The sequence below is a fragment of the Octopus bimaculoides genome, chromosome 14, assembly GCF_046866305.1.
Source record: "Octopus bimaculoides isolate indiv1 chromosome 14, ASM4686630v1, whole genome shotgun sequence".
Lineage (NCBI taxonomy): Eukaryota > Metazoa > Mollusca > Cephalopoda > Octopoda > Octopodidae > Octopus > Octopus bimaculoides.
The window spans coordinates 48497536-48515369 of NC_142941.1; the positions used below are offsets into that span (position 1 = coordinate 48497536).

The following is a 17834-nucleotide window of genomic DNA, read 5'->3' on the forward strand; positions in this document are numbered from 1 at the left end:
CCTGTAACTGCCACCACTGAGGAAAATATTGATCATGTTCACCACATAGTGATGGATGATAGGCGACTGACTATAAATGAAATAGCCATTGCCATTAGCATATCCGTGAGAGAGTTGAGAATATTCTGCACACGTTTTCTGACAACTGATCAAAAGCGTACCAGAAGCCGATCCAGCAGGTTTCTAAATGTTAAAACAATGAAAGAATTTTTGTCTCTGCAACAGTCCAAAAAACGACTTGCAGTATATCGTATCTAATTTTTTTTCTCCGTGTATAATTCTTTTGTATTTGTTTGAATATTAAGCCCATTGCTATTCTACCATTTCAAATGCTGGACATTGTGTCTCACATTTCAAGATATTTTTGGTTTACATCTTGATGGTATCACTTTTATTTGGATATAAGACCCAAATAAGTTTTCCTGACGGTACAATTTATTTATAGGTGATAGTATTTTCGTTGATAATATACCCCGAAAAAGCAGTTACTAACAAGTTAGGGACCAACAGAAAAGTTTGGAAACAAGTAATACATCACCGGCAACATAAATTGCATAACATAAAAATGTGATTCATTTAACCATGCTACTGAAAGGTATGACTAAAAATAACCACATCCTTCGTTGATAATCGCAAAAATATATATTTTTTGACTGATTATTGCAGCTTAATAAAAGCTGACCCACATTTGTGGCCTTAAAACTAATATGATATCATTCAAGTCATCTGACTCAAGTCATGTGGAGATTAAGTAAAATGGCGACCTCAATCACAACTTTTTGCTTATCTTCTCTGACAGTTTTGTTTGCTGCTTTCGTCCACAACTCATTATGCACGGACAAACAAGAAACACACCTTATTCACGTATCAGACAAATATTTATTGTAAGAGAAAATACGCCGGGAACCTATATACAACAATGGAAGAAGTTGAGGAAGTTTCTTTCTCCTATTATTTGGTAAGTTACTTTTTCAAAACAAAAACATCGTCTGCTGGACGATCACTTCGTTCCTTTAGGTTTAACCCTATAAATGCATGTCTGTATAGATATGCATGTGTTTGTGTGTACACACACACACACATATATAATGCAGTAGTTTTAATTAGTACCGCTTAGTATACTTAGTATAACAAGTGCGTACGTCTTCGTCTCACCAATCTCTTTGGCCCTGAAAGGGTCACGAAATGCAAGGGTGACTTGGGGCCCTTCCTACTTTGATCCTCATAAAACAAAATAAAAGCAACTATTAGCGTTATAAAAATTTTGATATTTATTTTATTTCAGTTTGGGTTTTGTTTACATATTTAGTAATCTAATATCTTATTAAATTCCTCATTAAATTATTCTTTCTTTTAAGTGGGGTGGAAAACGGAGATATTCTTTTAAATATTATTTCTTAATCTGTTTCTTCTAAACAATCCAAAAGATTCTAATTTCCTCGAGTATTTCATTTTATTTCATGTGAATTCGATGTTTGAAAAAAACCATTGTTTGTGGTTATTTCTTCTTTTTTTAAATCTTAATTTCTGTGATTCACCCTGGCTGTTTCTCTCTTCCAGTCTTTGTTGCCGATTGTTATAAAGTAATGTTTAATGTTTACTTAACCATAATAATTTTTAATCACTCACAGATATGCAAACATTTCATATAAATACAGTCTGTTATTGTTAACATTTAAAAAACTCTTCTCTTCCCGATCTAAGAAATAACTGTTTCAGTTTTTGGGTTCCTCCGTGAAAACTGAAAGTTCCTGCGTTAAAGTTTGCATTATTATACTTGGTTATTCTGCGTAAAAGGAAAAATGAATTTCTCATGAAATTACAATCCATTCATCTGATATATCCAATACAAACCGAAGTTTGCGACTGTTAATTGACAGGTGATCGGTGGGAAAAACAATCGCGGTTCGTAAACATCAGCCTGTAATAATAAAGTTTACAAACTGAAATAATTTAAACATTCTTGCTAAACAAGGAACCAGCATTTACTAATGAATTCTTGGAAATCGTTTTGTGCTTCTTCTTGGTTATTAAAGACTTTTTGAAAAAAGATGGTCAAAATCCTTGAGAAAGTGGTAATCGATCGGAGAAAAGCCTGAACGAGGTAGAGCTTTGTAGCCCAGGTTGGTCGATTTCTGGAAAGTCATTAGCGAGAGATATGGTCGGATGTTGTTATGGGGAAGAACTGGTTAACACTGGACTATATTGGGGGAAGTTCTCTGCGCATTTTCGAAATGTTATGAAATGATATTCTAATATTTTCCAACTATATTTTAATAACATCTGCAATAATTTATTCTAAATGACTAAGCTTCAATTAAAATGCACTAATTATGCTAATTTTATATAAAGATTACACCCTGACTGCCAGTGAACACTGCCCTTCCTTATCCATGAAATGTTTCCTGTTTTGATAATTTTAGCTTTCTCAAACACGCACACACTCGCGTCCACACACACACACACACACACACACACACACACACACAAGATAATTAATCACTCAGTTATTGTTCAATTTTTATCATTACGATACCTGTTACCTGGTTGACAATACAATAGATAAACTTTAAATTTCAATTGTTTGTCCATCTAAAATGCTATCTTTTATATACATACATAGGCAGAGGCATAGCTGTGTGGTAAGAAGTTTCCTTCCCAACCACACGAATCTGGGTTCAGTCCCACCTTGGGCATGTGTCTTCTGCTTGGGTTGACCAAAGCCTTATGAGTGGATTTGGTTGACAGAAACTGAAAGAAGCCCCACATATATATAAGTAATGTTCGTAGCTACTTCAACATGGCTGTCCGTTCAAACGGATGCTACTGCTATTTTTTAACCTCAAGAGAACATCTCTCGCTGGTTAACGATGCATAGCTGCATCTGAGATATTGCGAGCAGGGGAGCGAACCCCTACCACCTTCTAGCGACAGGACCAGCAGAACAACCTGGTTTCGGGCTATTTCTGCCTCTCTTCAGTACTGGACACTTCGTCTGTTATGACAAAATCTCTCACATTTGTGAATATTAGCATATGTTAATATTTATAGCAGGCACTGAGTGTTAAAACAAATTTCTTTTTCTTTTATAATAATTTTGTCTACCATATTAATAGAACAGTTTAGTGAAATATCTTAACTAAAACTTCCTTATACATTAACAAAGTGGTAAATGATAAGTTTCAGGGAATTATTTCTATTGGATGAGGAATGTTTGCCCTTTTTAAAAATTTCCCAATTACTGTATATCAACAAATATTAAAGTGGAAAATGATCTTTTGATCTTAAAAAGCAGCAGAAATGACAGTTCTACAAATTGAAGATGCTTGTGAAATAGTTTACCACTCAAAAAAAGAACTGCATTTTAAAAACAAAAACAAACAAAAACTTCAAAAACGTTTACATCAGATTTAACTGTTTTACTAACTGAAGGTTTTTTAAAATCTGTGATGATGATGATGATGATTTTTATTGTTTTTCTCTTTCTTCTTCCAGTCTCCCTGTCTTGGTTGGTCTTTTTCCTTTTATTACAGTCAATTATTGTATTTCAGAGTGAAATTTTCATAGCCATTTTTTTTTCAGGAAAGCAGATGTCAAATTACGATGTACAGAGTGTGGGGAAGAAACTTTGATGAAAAATAAAATGCCAACCTTATTTTTCTATGCCTTGTATTTATGAATTCAATGAGTAAAATGAATAAACTCATTGTTCTGTGTTTTGTTTTTCTCAGTAAATAACTTGAAAAATTGTATTGATCTGAAGACAGCGTATGATCAATGGACAGAGAAACATGGCTGCTATATAGATTTGATAAAAAGTAGAATTAGTGAATAAGAACATTCAGTTTATTAGTACTGAAGGAATTTATTATGATTGTGGAGTGTCTGAAAAGCCTCAAGTTTTCAACCAATCAAATTATTGTCAGCAATGGCCACAGAATTTGCCTGGAACCAATAAAAGAATAAACAAACAAAACAGCAGTCTGCATGATTACAATATAAACTATTTTCTTCTGTTTGTTAACAAAATAATCATTGACAATTAGTAGTATGTAATGTGCGAAATATAATTAAAATAATATTTCTCATGAAAGCTGTCTCGTTAGCTTGTATAATTACTCTATTTATCATTCTAATGCATAATTTGATATTTTAGGAATGGATTTTTTTCTGTTATTCTTTTACTTGTTTCAGTCATTTGACTGCAGCCATGCTGGAGCACCACCTTAAAGGGTGCTCCAGCATGTTAGTCAAAGAAATTGACCCCAGGACTTATTCTTTGTAAGCCTAGTACTTATTCTATCGGTCTCTTTTTTGTCAAACCATCAATTGTCAAGCGATGGCTAGGGTACAAACATAGACACACACACAAATATATACATATTTATATATATATGTGTGTGTGTGTATAACAATTTAACTAGGTGTAAAATACACCTAAGGGTTATTAAATTTATGAGATGTGTTGTTTGTATAAAATATTTAAACTGAATTGAATTTATAATTGTTTGGTTGGCCTGTCCAGTTATCATTTTTATCTTATTAATTATTGAATGGTCAGTTTCCTCGTATTGCAATATTATTCCAATTCACTCCATATTTTCTCCCTGGTCATATCTAGCCAGCCGGCTGCACTGGAATTAGATACACAGAGACTGGAGGTAAATTAGACCCATTGTGTTTAGTTGACTTGGTGTGTGCAGCTGATGAAAATGAATATTGTGAAGAAAGGAAATCACTTCAAGACAGACCATGTCTTCAACCCAGTCAGCTGAGACCATTTGGGTATGGACTCTTGAGGTAAGATGTTCTAGAATGATTTATTATTGTTGTTGTTGTTCAAGATCATCTTTGCTTTTCATCATTTTGGGGTTGATAAAGTAAGCACCAGTTAAGTACTTTGACTTGCTCCTCTCCTCAAATTGTTGACCCTTTACCAAAATTGGAAATACTAAATTTTACTCATGATTTTGACAGATAACTGTGGAAGAATCTTTTTGCCATCATGGGTAATATCGAGACATATGGCAGACATACAATAATTGTAATGTAACATTGACAATATTTTTTGGTGCTTATACAAAATGATGAAATGAATATCAATTATCAAAATAAAAATATTTATTCCTTAATATAAAACAAAATTCCCATTTATATAATTCCTCTCATAACTTTTCTGTAATTTACTCCCCCTCCTCTTCTTTCTCCTTCTCTCTTCTATGATTCTCTCTCTCTCTCTCTCACTCACTGCATGGATCATTCCTTTTCTCATTGCCTGCCATCAAGCCTAGTATGTGTACCACTCTATGTATCTCTCTTTTTCACTCTCTCTCCATCCCTTTCTCTCTCTATGATGTAAAGTGTGACTGGAGAAATCAACCAAGCGCGACCAACCAACACACATTTACATCAGTTATTATGACTTTTCCTTTCATCCTCTCGGGGTCAATAAAGTAAGTTTCAGTCGAGCACTGGGGTTGATGTAATTGACAAGCCTCCAGCCCCCAAATTCCAGGCCTTGTGCCTATAGTAGAAAAGATTATTATTCTTATTATTAATTGGTATGATCTGAATAATTGCTTCTGTAACTCTGTAACTTCTACCAATTACTAATTGTGTGTATGTGTGTGTGATTGTGTGTGTGTGTGTGTGTGTGTGTGTGTGTGTGTGTGTGTGTGTGTGTGTGTGTGTGTGTGTGTGATTGTATGTGTGTGTGTACTCACAAAAAGGTGATGTACATTTCTTGGTAACATGAAGTAAAAGTATGTCAATTGCTAAAGAAACTGCTAACTTGGAAGTATTCAAAGAATTTCCCTTTGAAATCTGTCCAAATGACAAATATTGTTTGTTTTATTTTTGTAGGCATGGAAATATGTTTGAAGACATTCATTCCTACTTCAAGAAGTATCTGTAAGTCTTTCTTCAATTAATTCATGTTGCATAAATTCCTTCTTTCTATTAATAAAAATCAAAGATTTGTTCTGCAAAATTTGGATTTGTCAAAAGGCCACACAGAATGGCCTAAAAGGCTGCTGGTTCCTTCCACCCCGGCTCTAGTTAAATGACATGTTATTAAAAATCTTGTTAGCACTTCTATACACTCCTTTTATTGCAAACTATTTCACTGTGAAACAGAAAAAATATAGACTTATATTTTGTTGTTATAATTTTAGATTTAAACCAACACCCAAATTGATCCAGCCTGCAAACAGAGTAAGTATTATTTTCAGTTTATGTAAAAATTATATTGATGCAATCATCATCTTCACCACCACCGCCACCACCTGAAAGGATGGCAGGCAAAGTTGACAAAGACAGAATTAGAAACTAGAATGTTAAACAGTGGAAGAAATACCAAATGGCATTTTATCCCACAACACATACAGCTCTGCCAATCCAACTCCCTCTCAGATTCCGACAACGAGACAGAGATTCCGTTAAAGTCTTTCATAAATTCCTTTCATGATTGAAAGAGGGAATTGCTACTTTTTAAAAAAAATATATAGATATGGACTGCTAGAAGCTGATTTTTTGGAATTATTTCAGACTCCTCGGTGGTTCTGGTGTCCACCATTTTAAAGTTTTCACTCTTTAGAATAGTTGACGTTAAAGTTTTCAGCAGCATCACAAAAATTGAGGACAAGATGTCTGGTTAAAGAGAATTCTGATGAATTTTACTTAGATTTATAACAGAAAAATCTGTCATCAATAACTGACTTTTTATTGTTAAATGATTTTGTGAATTAATTGGTAAAGAAACAGATTCATGAGTTTCTATTTTCTTGTAATTGAAGAATACATTTTTTTTTCTATTTCAGCCAGAGCCAGAAAAAAACAGAAGTAAGTCACAACAAATGCCTTTATTTATTCATCTTATTTATTTATTTATATTGCAATTTGAAAGACAGCATTGTTGGCTCCAGTCTACCAATAACTGTCTCATTGTATCTCAAAGGGTACAAATAACAAGGATTTGTCTACATCAATACAAGGCACTCTGTTCATAAAACATCATTACTTTTGGTTTCCTTGTTGATGTTTATATCTTACGCTAATATGTAGATCCGATAGGTATAAGGTATACATACATACACGTAAAACCACCCATTACACTCTCGAAGTGGTTGGCATTAGGAAGGGCATCCAGCCATAAAAAACCATGCCAAATCAGACTGGAGTCTGATGCAGCCTTCCAGCTTACCAGCCCTGGTCAAACTGTCCAACCCATGCCAGCATGGACAACGGACATTAAACGATGATGATGAATATGTTGTATGGGTTTTGAAACAAATACCCAATGTAAGTATGATAAAGAAGTAAACCAAGAATATAATTTATTTTAATTTTTATTTAATTTTCTAGCTTCAAATTTCACCACTCCATTAATAAACAATACTCAAAATGCTGTGACACCCAGAACAGAGCAGGTATGCTTTTGATATTTCTCTTCATAATTGCAAAATCAGGAATTCTTGTTGCCAATAGACATATATGTACGTGGTTTGTTTTGTTTTCATAAAAGGATTTGTATTTAACATGCATTCCTTTACATTCTATGATGAACACCAAAATAAATGCTATTCTTATGTATAAAAGACCAATTAATAAACCATGTTTATCACATTTGCTTTAGCTCCAAGTAAGGAGTAGCCCCTTGTTGTAAAAGTTTTCACCTAAGCCCTGCAGTTTAGGGCATTACTTCACACTCAATAACCTGCTTGCTGCCACACCCAACAACACCCATTTTTATGCAAATGACTTGACCCTTCATTTTTGCCTAATTCTCCCTAACCATGCAGATCTACATGCGACATAAACACCACATACTGAACCTGCATTGAATCCATAAACGGAGATCTTGAGAGCAAGCCACCCCATCATTGACAGGGAACCTACCAAATGTCATACTTGTTTTTCTCTAATTTAAAAAGGAAAAAACTGGTGTCAGTAACAGCTTAGGTTTTGAACTCCTCAACCCTAGTTTATAACTGGTATCTGTTTAGAGATGTAGGCATAACTGAAACCTGTGGCATTATTTCTATTCAGATGAAGACTGTAAGCTGGCGGAAGCATTCGCATGTTGGACAAAATGCTGCTAAGCATTTTGGCCATCTTTTCATTTTGAGTTCAAATTCTGCCAAGGTCAACTTAGCCTTTCATCCTTCTTGGGGTTGATAAAATAAGCACCAGTTCAGCACTGGGAGAAGGGGTGGGGGCTCAATGATATCAACTGACCCTTTCCCCTAAAACGTTGCTGGCCTCGTGCCAAAATCTGAAATCATTATTTTCATTTAATTTAATTCAAATAAAAAATACAAAAACACTGCCATCTTGTTTTTATTGAATATTTTAATTATATTTCAGGAGATTTTAAATTATACATATGCTGTTCTGTGTGCAAACTATCCCTTTTTGGTTCTTTCAATAAGTGGCGTTGTAAAGAATTCTCTAGACAATGGTCAGAGCAGTTTTAGATATTCTATGATTTTCCAACCTGTTTTTGCTGAAGAAACCAACTTGAAAACGGTCTCACTGCAACTGATCTCTTACTTACGAAGTGCCTTTAGCTTTCAAATGTCTGAACACACTGCTTCATTGAATTCCAAACAGCCAGAATTGGTAAGTTGTCTTCACCCTTTTGTTACCTTATTTCTTGTTGACCTACAACTGCCTTTCATTATCATCATCATCATTTAATGCCTGCCTTCCATGCTAGCATGGGTGGGACGGTTTCACAAGCCAGCCAGGCAGAAGCTTGCACCAGACCTCTGCAGCCATTTTGGCAGGATTTTTACAACTGGATGCCCTTCCTAATACCAACCACTCAGCAGAGTGGACTTAGTGCTTTTTACGTGGCACAGGCGAGGTCAGTTTTGGCAAGGTTTTTACGGCTGGACGACCTTCTGAACACCAATCACTTTATAGTGTGGATTGGGTGCTTTTAAGTGGCACCTGCACTGACAGGGTCACCAAGTACCTTGCAAGACAAAAAAACAAAACTTTCAAGAGGGGAGGGGGCATTGGAGAAAGTGAGTAAAATAACTTTGTCTCTATTAAGTTAGTGTTTGGAACTGAATTAATATGAAGTTTAGATGGTAGATTTTAATTTAAATCACTTTAGAACAGGAAGTATTGTTTCATCTTCTGTGATTTTGTGCATCTGTATTCTATGTATAGAATTCTATGTATAGTAATTAAGATTAAATATTTAATTTAATTTGGAGATAACTTCTGAGTTGTTTTTTTTGAAATGCATGCCTGTTAGCATCGTAATTTTGCATCTGTTTTCTCTGCTAGATTGGTTGTCAGGATCTGAGTTACTTCTCATTTACAGTCACTGTTCTTATAGACTGGTGCTCATACATACCATTTGGCTGGGTTGCTACCCCCAGATGCCCTTCCAGCCACCAACAATTTACAGAGTGCATTGGGTGCAATTTCTCATGTCCCCCCACCACTCTCTACACACATTGAATTGCCCTTGATGAGACAAGAGTAGGGGCACCTCATAACCCTACACTTTCTCTGATCATTTAACCAATCAACTTCACCGTGTGAACAGTTGGTGTGTGTGGTGGTGGTGGTGGTGGTGGTGGTGGTGGGGTTGGACTGGTGCACGGTAACTTTAGATAGGGAGCACATTCAGTATTCCATACCCTAAAGTGTGTAGACTGAACTAGGAAAGGAGTTGGAACCCTGGCAACAGGAAAGCCAGAAATGGGGAGTTGAGAGGGGGAGGGGTTAGAGGTGTAGATGTAGAGAGTACTCCCAACAATCGAGGGCGTATACTTTTATGTTTTAATTTAGTTTCACTTTTGTTTTTTTTTACTTTCTTCAGTTGCTTGCTGATGATTTAGGAACAAGACTCAGTTTACTTGAGCGCAATGTCAATACATTTTATCAACCTGAGCAATTCACTGTGAGTATATCATCGTCATCATCATCATCATCCTGGTAAACTATAATTTTGTATCTAATATAATTATTATTTACAATCTTAGTACATCTTTTTTTTTATATTTAGCAAATTTATATTTATTTAGAACACCCCCTCTCACTCACACACACACACACACACACACACACACACACACACACACTTATCTAAATGCTAATTAACAAAAAAGTTTAATTAAAATTTAAAAAATTTCTTCTGGAACATATTCTCAGGGTTTGAAATGTTTGGACCAAATACTTCCTTGTTCCTTTGTGTTTGGAATAGTGATACTGAAGGATTTTGGTTAGCTCTGATTAAATAGGCTTTTGGTATGAAGCAAGCTAATCTCTGAAATGTTTAGAAGCAGTGTGTTGTTTGATAACTAGTGTTGGTTTGTTTATGTTCCCACAATTTAGCAAGTCAGCAAAAGTGATTGATAGAAATTAGTACCAGACTTTAAAAAAAAAACCCTGGTGTCAATTTATTCAACTGAACTCTTCAAGGCAGTGCCCCAGCTTGGCCACAGTTCAATGACTGAAACAAGGCAAAGATAAAAGCTATCAACTTGTGACTTTGGTACAGATTTTTTAAGGAAATCCTAATTTAGTTAAATCTTTGCAAAACTATTATTTCTCATTTGTCTTAGCATAAGTTGCAAGGTGAGACGACATTACTTTGGCATAAGAAAATAATTCAAGCGAGATGATAACTTTCAAAATAATATATTACGGAAGATTTTATTATGACTTCATAAAGTCAATCTAAAAACCTTCACATACCATTCTATTGTGAAACAGATTCACATACCGTTCTCTTGTGAAATGGTTTCACACACCATTCTACAGTTAAATGGTTTCACATATCTTTTTTTCTTCAGAATAATAATTATGAGAATTGGAAAAAAGAAGAAAGGTCACTCCTTGGTTTTTTACTTCAAATGATTGGTCGAAACAATATTCCAAAATTCAAAGACGACTCTGTTTTAAGATTGAGTGAAATGCACAACCATTATCAATGTTTGTCTGAAAAGCTATTTCTGTAAGTTTGTTGAAAATATTTGCATGTTTTTTTTAATAATAATAATAATAATAATTGTTGTTGTTGTTGTTGTTGTTGTTGTTGTTGTTGTTGTTGTTGCTGCTGCTGCTGCTGCTGCTGCTGCTGCTGCTGTTGCTGCTGCTGTTGTTGTTGTTTTTGTATGAAACCTCACAGCTTAATTTGCTGGACATGATGGAAAATGTCAGCTTGTCCACAGCCAGCAGACTAAGGTGGCACCTGTTTACTGGTCATGCTTCAAGAACCCTGCCAAGAATTCTTGCAGTTCCAAGCAATTCTGATTTTTGTAGGTGTTCTACCTTCACACTTGCACCGATCTTTTTCAGCCATGTTGGTAGCTGAGTGCTGATGCTTCCAAGTGCACCAATTACTATTGGTATCACGTCTGCTTTCTTCATTGACCACAACCTTTCTATTTCCCACTTTAAATTGGCTTAGTTGTTTATTATTATTGTTGTTGTTGTTGTTGCTGCTGCTGCTGTTGTTGTTGTTGTTTTTGTTGTTGTTATTGTTGATGTTGTTATTTCTTTTTCTTCCAATCCTAAGTTACGATAAAAAATGCCTGGAAGCGACCGGGAATCAGCCGTATGTATATTCCAACTATTCTGCTTACATCCTGGAAGAGTTTGGTCTTCGTTACGGTGTGGTGAGTGGATTTCTTGGCTCTTTATTCTCTCCACCTTTCGTCTTGAATTCTAAACTTGCAGAAGTGATACAAAACCTGTTGACTCTTCTTTGTAACAAATTCTACTTTTAAAGAAATAATCTAAGAGTGAATATAATTAGGTTTTGTCTTGTTAAATAATCAAACAAACTCTTTTACAAAGTGTTTGTTTTATACAGTCACATTTCTATCCACATACCAAACAAATGCAACTATGATAGGTTTTTAAAATATATTTCCTAAAATCTATATTCTATCAAATTGTGTTAATCTATAAAACATTGCAAAATTTTTAAGGGATTTGTTTTATTTTTTTTATATATATACAGGGTTTCCTATTTAGGCTCATTGTTTACCTTGATTTACTTGTGAAATATTTTGATCAAAAATTCTCCAAGATTAAACACATACATCACACCCTCCAGACTATCTGGTCAACATTTCCTGAGGACAAAAAAAATTTGACTGCCACTCAAAAAGAAGTAAGATTTTCTCCCAGTTCTTTTCTGGGTTTCTTTTTTTTTTTTTGTTGATAAATCTGAAGTCTGCCATCTTTGTTTAAAACTTTCAAAACTGGTATTTCTTAGAAATACTTGGATGTTTTATGATGTTATTCTACAAGTCTGTAGATTCCAATTGTATGACAGATTATATCAGCATGCAGTATCAAAGAATGTTTCTCTAAATACTTTCTACAGTATTTTTGTAATATACTGTTACAAGTTTCTATAATCTTGTACCTATTCTTATTATTTATATGAACAGAATCAGTAGAACATTGGGCAGAATGTCTTGTAGTTGTATTCATTTATGTTCTGAGTTCAAATCCTATCAAAGCTAACTTTGCCTTTCATCCTCCTGGAGTTGATAAAAAATACTTTCAACCCTATCCTAGAGTTAATTTAATTTTCTCCCCCTTTCTATGAAATGCTTGACTTCATTCTTTACTTAGAAACCATCATTTTTTAACGTGTGTCTTTCATGCTGGCAACGGGCTGCATGGTTTGACATGATCTAACAGATCAGGGGACTTTTATTGTGCTTCAAAGGTCTTCTCATACCAACCACTCTACAGAGTGCACTGGGTGCTTTTTTTCACGACACCAGCACTAATGAGGTTATCATGTAGTCTACAAGACTAACCTCCCTTTCTACAGTAGAGTGAGAGGCTCAGCTTTATATATACAAGAAAAATCGGTTTGCCAACAAGATTCCTTCTTATTTTCAGATTGAAATGCTACAAGAGATCCTGTTAAAATTCTTTTTGAATGCTGCAACATTTTTACATGTCATCATCAAATCTGAACAAACAAATCCTGAAGCAATTGGTAGGAGTTTTTAATATCTTTCTACACTTTAAGGCACAGAGATGGCAGAATTGTTGCCATGTTAGGCTTAGCAGCATTTTGTCCATCTTTATGTTCTGAGTTCAAATTCTGCTGAGGTCAATTTTGCCTTTTATCCTTTCAGGGTAAATAAAATAAGTACCAGTTGAGCACTGGGGGGAGGGGGGGTCAATGAAATCAACTCTCCCCCTTGCCCCAAATCTGTACCAAGAAGGGAATCCCAACAAGTTGTTGCAGTTTGAGATTCGAAAAAGAAATGTGAGAGCATTGAGTAATCTCTTATTGAGATAATTCAGATCGATGGTGATAATAACAAAATATTCTAAAACTTGAAATTTCTCTCTTAGCTAGAGAAAGAAAACAACAACCTAATAGTAATTGTTAGCAGCTCTGAAAGAAATGAGGGCTGCGACGACAACAATGACTCATTTTATCTTGATAACCAGAGTTTATTGTATAGAGTGTTAGGGATGCTGCAACTGCTTGGATGCACCACACTTGCTCCAGCACATTGCAGTGTTCAATATATTTCCCCATGAATCAATCTATTCCACAATTTGACATTTTGTTGAATTTCTATTTTCTACAGATCAAAAACTATAGATTACTGAACATCCTTCAGCATCTCTTTTAGTTCCTAACATATTCTTTTATTTCCTGTATTATATTTTCCCAGTTAAGAGAATCCTTTTTCTTTGCAATTACCATCACAATTCAAGTTGTCCCTAATTTAATATTTCAGATTCAATGATAAAATCTTTTCATATCCTCCACCAGCTGAATAAATGCTTGAACGACATTCCAAACATGATGGAAATGAAGACTGAGATATATTGCATGACTCAGGTAAGCAACATGTTAAAGCATTCCGCTTCCTTTGTTTAAACCGTTTCATCATAAACTGTCTGAGACTGTCCATGATTCTATTCTAATACAGTGGAATCTTGGTTTATGCCTTTTATTATAAACAATTTTTCTAAAAAAAAAAAAGATGTCTCAGGTGATCAATGGTTTCTTGAGTCACAAACTCACAAATCAGCAACAATGATTTTGGTGGTCAGCTGGGAGTATCAGTGGGAGGAGAGTGTCAGTCTTTGTCTAGCTTCCACTCAGTGCAGATCCTTCTCTTGAATTTCTTCGGAGAAAATCAGTTTCGGCTTGCAAACATTTTGCATACATACATATATGTATGTACGTATGTATATATTATTATACATGTATATATGTGTGTGTGTGTGTGTGTGTGTCTGTGTGTGTCTGTGTGTGTGTGTGTGTGTGTGTATATATATATATATATATATATATATATATATATGATTATCTTTCTTTTTAGGGGATGTTTCTAAAACTTTACCAAGATGCCTTAACCAAATTCTCTAAGTCTAAGTCGTCTTCCTGTGAGAACTCCAAAGCTCAACTCACTCTGACAATGGTAAGACTGTTTTTTACCGTTATTTTGTTTTGTTGAAGATTCTGAGTAAATTCTTCTCTTGGTTTCAGTCGTTGGACTGTGGCCATGCTGTAGCATTGCATTATAAAGCTTTCTACTTTGTTATATAGATCGCAGTATATTATTTCAATCTTCTGGTTATTTTATTGATATCTATTTGTCCTGTTGCTAAGTTACATTTTCATGTAAAAGATTACAACTCTATGTAGCATTATACACACACAAACCCGTGTGTGTGTGTGTGTGTGTGCAAGTATGTATGTGTGTGTTTGCAGATAATAAATATTCAGGCCAATTCCCCAGTTTGGCAATAACATGTACTCTTTCTTCTCCTTGAGACCCTAGAAAAATGTCAATGGAGCTGTCCCTCTTCCCCACATTAAACCATTAAAACAAAATCAAAAATCAATAAATAAATGATGGGATTCTGGCCCCTCACATTGTTTCATAGTTGGGATTGAAAAGTTTATATTTCTAATCGTAGAATTCATAATAAAGTCTTTTTTTTTTTTTGCAGATTTCTGATGTTATTAATTGTCTGGAACAAGAGATTTGTTTAATTGAACAGTTTAAGCCTTCGTTTGAGTAAGTTGGATTGTGGTGGTCTTTTTATTAAGAAATAGCAGAACTGTTAAAGGAATCAGATCAAATAGAAAACCTGAACGACTGATGTGATGGTTGATTTTCTTTCTCAATCAGTTGGGGTTAATAGATTATTATATTTTGAGGTAATGCTGACCAAATCTTGAAATGGGTGTTAAATGTAAATATTGGAAAACCTTTTGTCTTTAAAGATGAGGTTGATAGCCTGAAAATTATAATTTTTTGCATTAGATAACTTTTGAAGTTAAAAGAAAAATCATGTTTATATTTGTGAATTCAATTGTTAGGGTTTCAATCCTGCAGCTTTACTTTTCTTGTCTTTATTTCCCAAAGGTTTGACATTGTAGATGAAGCCAAGAAATGTTTATTTAAATATTTAATGAATGATATCCAGAATATATTTAGAAATGAAACCATTACGGTAAATATTAAATTTGTTTTAAAATAACATTTATGGAAAAAATATTTTCCTCAAAATTTAAAATATTCTAAAACAGAAAAACTTGTGAAATTTATGTCTTTCTGCTTTTACTCTGAATATGTTGCTCTGAAAGATCCTTTTAACTGGTTATGTAAATATATGCAAATCAGTACCATCTGGATTGATTATAACATAACAATATATTGGAGTTTAATGACCTGTTTATTAACTCGGTGCTTAATTACCATAAATTTAGCTTTTGATGTTCATACATCAATTCTCTACATGGACCCCCTCCCCCCAAAAAAAAGAAAGAAAATAATTTAAATATATTCTAATTTTTATAATTGAATCAATAATTATTATTTAGAAGTGTCTTCTGTAATGGTTGTTGTTTGTTTCTTTAATGTTAAGCATTGAATAATGAGAATTAAATTACCTTCAATGGTCTTTTAAAATTAAATTTTCATTTAATGAATTCTGTAAAAAGCAATATGTATAATATTGTACATGCATGGATATTGTATTTCATTTCAAACTTATGATGTTTTGTTTTCTAGGCAGAAAAAGTGGATTTATATCACCTGGTTGAACATATCTACCATTTGGATTCCTGCTGGGGTACAAGTTTGTCAGAAAAGTAATCCCTTAACCGTTTCATTACCAGATCCCTATTGAAATGCTCTGCCTTTGTTTCAGTTAATTTCAAAAACAACAAGGAATTTAGTTGAGTTGATGCAAGGTGGGTTATGGAAACCAATGAAGGTTGAAGCAAGAAGAGGGGGTTGAGATGAAAAGTGAGACAAGTTGATTGAGACAAAGGAAGTAGATTACCTGATTTGTTAGTTGCTTTTAGCTGCAGTCCTTTTAAAAACAGACTAAGGATGGAGATATCACAACATTATTTAGCATGTCCTTTAGTCAAGTGTGCTTTTAAAGGGAGTTTGGCTGCTATTCCTAATCATTAAGCAACCATTTAAGGGTTTCTCCAGAGTAATCACTGTAAAGGAAGTGAAATAATTACAATATCAATTCTAAAATTGTTTCCAAAAAACCAGATTTCTGAGTGTTTATAATTGGCAATGCTGACCCTCCTGGGATGCTGAAGAATGCTTCAACACACAAGTTTACTTTATATCAAGAATCTTGAAATCATCATCATCACCATCATCATCATCATCATCATCACCATCACCGTCATCACCATCATCATCGATTTAATGACTTAATGACTACAATCCATGCTGGCATGGGTTTGTGGGTCCAAATACAAAAATGAAATCTTACAAATAGCTTCTTCAAAAATTTTATTCCTGAGTAATTAAAACTTCATTGTTTCTGTTGTTTTTTTGTTTTGTTTTTGTAATTAGTCTTATTTTTTTAAATTTTATAGTTTAAATATTTGGAAGGTAATGTTGATGCCATCTGTGATAGAAAAAGTAAAGGAAACTTACCAGACTCTTTGTAAAATTACTGGAAAATCTTTAACCCTTGATCAGGTATAAAACGTTTCTCTCCTTTTGTAAAGACCATCAAATGTCTATTTTATCCTTATTTTATATTTCATAAAACGTTGACTCTGTCTTGTGAGGTTTTATATGAGATGGGGGCAGGAAATGATTTGAAGACAATGTTACTTAATTTGAACAAGTTGGATGACATTAAATCACTTTTCTCATTAGATTTTACATACATACATACATACATACATACATACATACATACATATATACGTACGTACATATATACATGTAGACAGGCAAACAAACAGAGTCAGATGTAATTGCAAGAGAGGAGACTTTGCTGGTGTGGACATGTTGCATGTGAAATATGATAAATGGGTAAGGAAAAACCGAGAAATCCAAGTGGAAGGGACTGGCAGATGAAGAATATGAACAGGGGGAAGAAATGTGATGAAGGTGGGGGGGTCTCAGGAAAGTGAACCTTGTGAAGGAGGTGAAAGAAAGATGGCAATAAGTGGTGAAATACTGTGATGGAGCAGACTTGCCTGGCCTATGGAAAAGTGGACATGGCGGTGGTGATGACGACGATGATGACATTTATAATGTTCATCATAAACGTTTCTTGAAAATAAATTGTTAAACATGTGTTTACTTTCAGTTTAATCCTGAATTATTTTCTGTTGTTGAGAAAAGCAATGAAATGTGTGGCAAAAGTTGTGTTCCTCAGTTGATGGGTTGGAAGAATGTCCTCAGCTCAGTGGTCAGCAATGCTGAAGTAATCTCACTGGCAAACTCAAAAACTCACCCTTTACTTTCAATGATGCCAACAAACTCTTTGCTTATGTCACAGGTGAGTGATGCCATCTGTTGCTTAGCTTTACTTATTTCTTCCAA

General features: G+C 34.3%; 1 protein-coding gene across 3 annotated transcripts in view; it reads left to right on the forward strand.

Moving 5' to 3' along the window:
* Nucleotides 1-712: 712 nt before the first annotated feature.
* The window catches only part of LOC106875541 (uncharacterized), a 30388-nt gene continuing 13266 nt past the window's right edge, over nucleotides 713-17834 (forward strand). Inside the window, exons 1-19 of one of the 3 annotated variants that reach the window (XM_089362869.1) lie at nucleotides 713-958; nucleotides 4622-4800; nucleotides 5863-5910; nucleotides 6174-6213; nucleotides 6819-6840; nucleotides 7363-7427; nucleotides 8365-8619; nucleotides 9839-9919; nucleotides 10815-10975; nucleotides 11540-11639; nucleotides 11987-12139; nucleotides 12886-12985; nucleotides 13746-13849; nucleotides 14337-14435; nucleotides 14971-15038; nucleotides 15390-15477; nucleotides 16038-16117; nucleotides 16871-16976; nucleotides 17599-17790. In XM_089362869.1, the coding sequence (XP_089218995.1) occupies nucleotides 920-958; nucleotides 4622-4800; nucleotides 5863-5910; nucleotides 6174-6213; nucleotides 6819-6840; nucleotides 7363-7427; nucleotides 8365-8619; nucleotides 9839-9919; nucleotides 10815-10975; nucleotides 11540-11639; nucleotides 11987-12139; nucleotides 12886-12985; nucleotides 13746-13849; nucleotides 14337-14435; nucleotides 14971-15038; nucleotides 15390-15477; nucleotides 16038-16117; nucleotides 16871-16976; nucleotides 17599-17790 (1980 nt within the window). In that variant the 5' untranslated portion in view covers nucleotides 713-919. The remainder of the gene's footprint in view (nucleotides 959-4621; nucleotides 4801-5862; nucleotides 5911-6173; nucleotides 6214-6818; nucleotides 6841-7362; nucleotides 7428-8364; nucleotides 8620-9838; nucleotides 9920-10814; nucleotides 10976-11539; nucleotides 11640-11986; nucleotides 12140-12885; nucleotides 12986-13745; nucleotides 13850-14336; nucleotides 14436-14970; nucleotides 15039-15389; nucleotides 15478-16037; nucleotides 16118-16870; nucleotides 16977-17598; nucleotides 17791-17834) is intronic. The other 2 variants (XM_089362868.1, XM_089362870.1) reach the window with 2 other exon arrangements.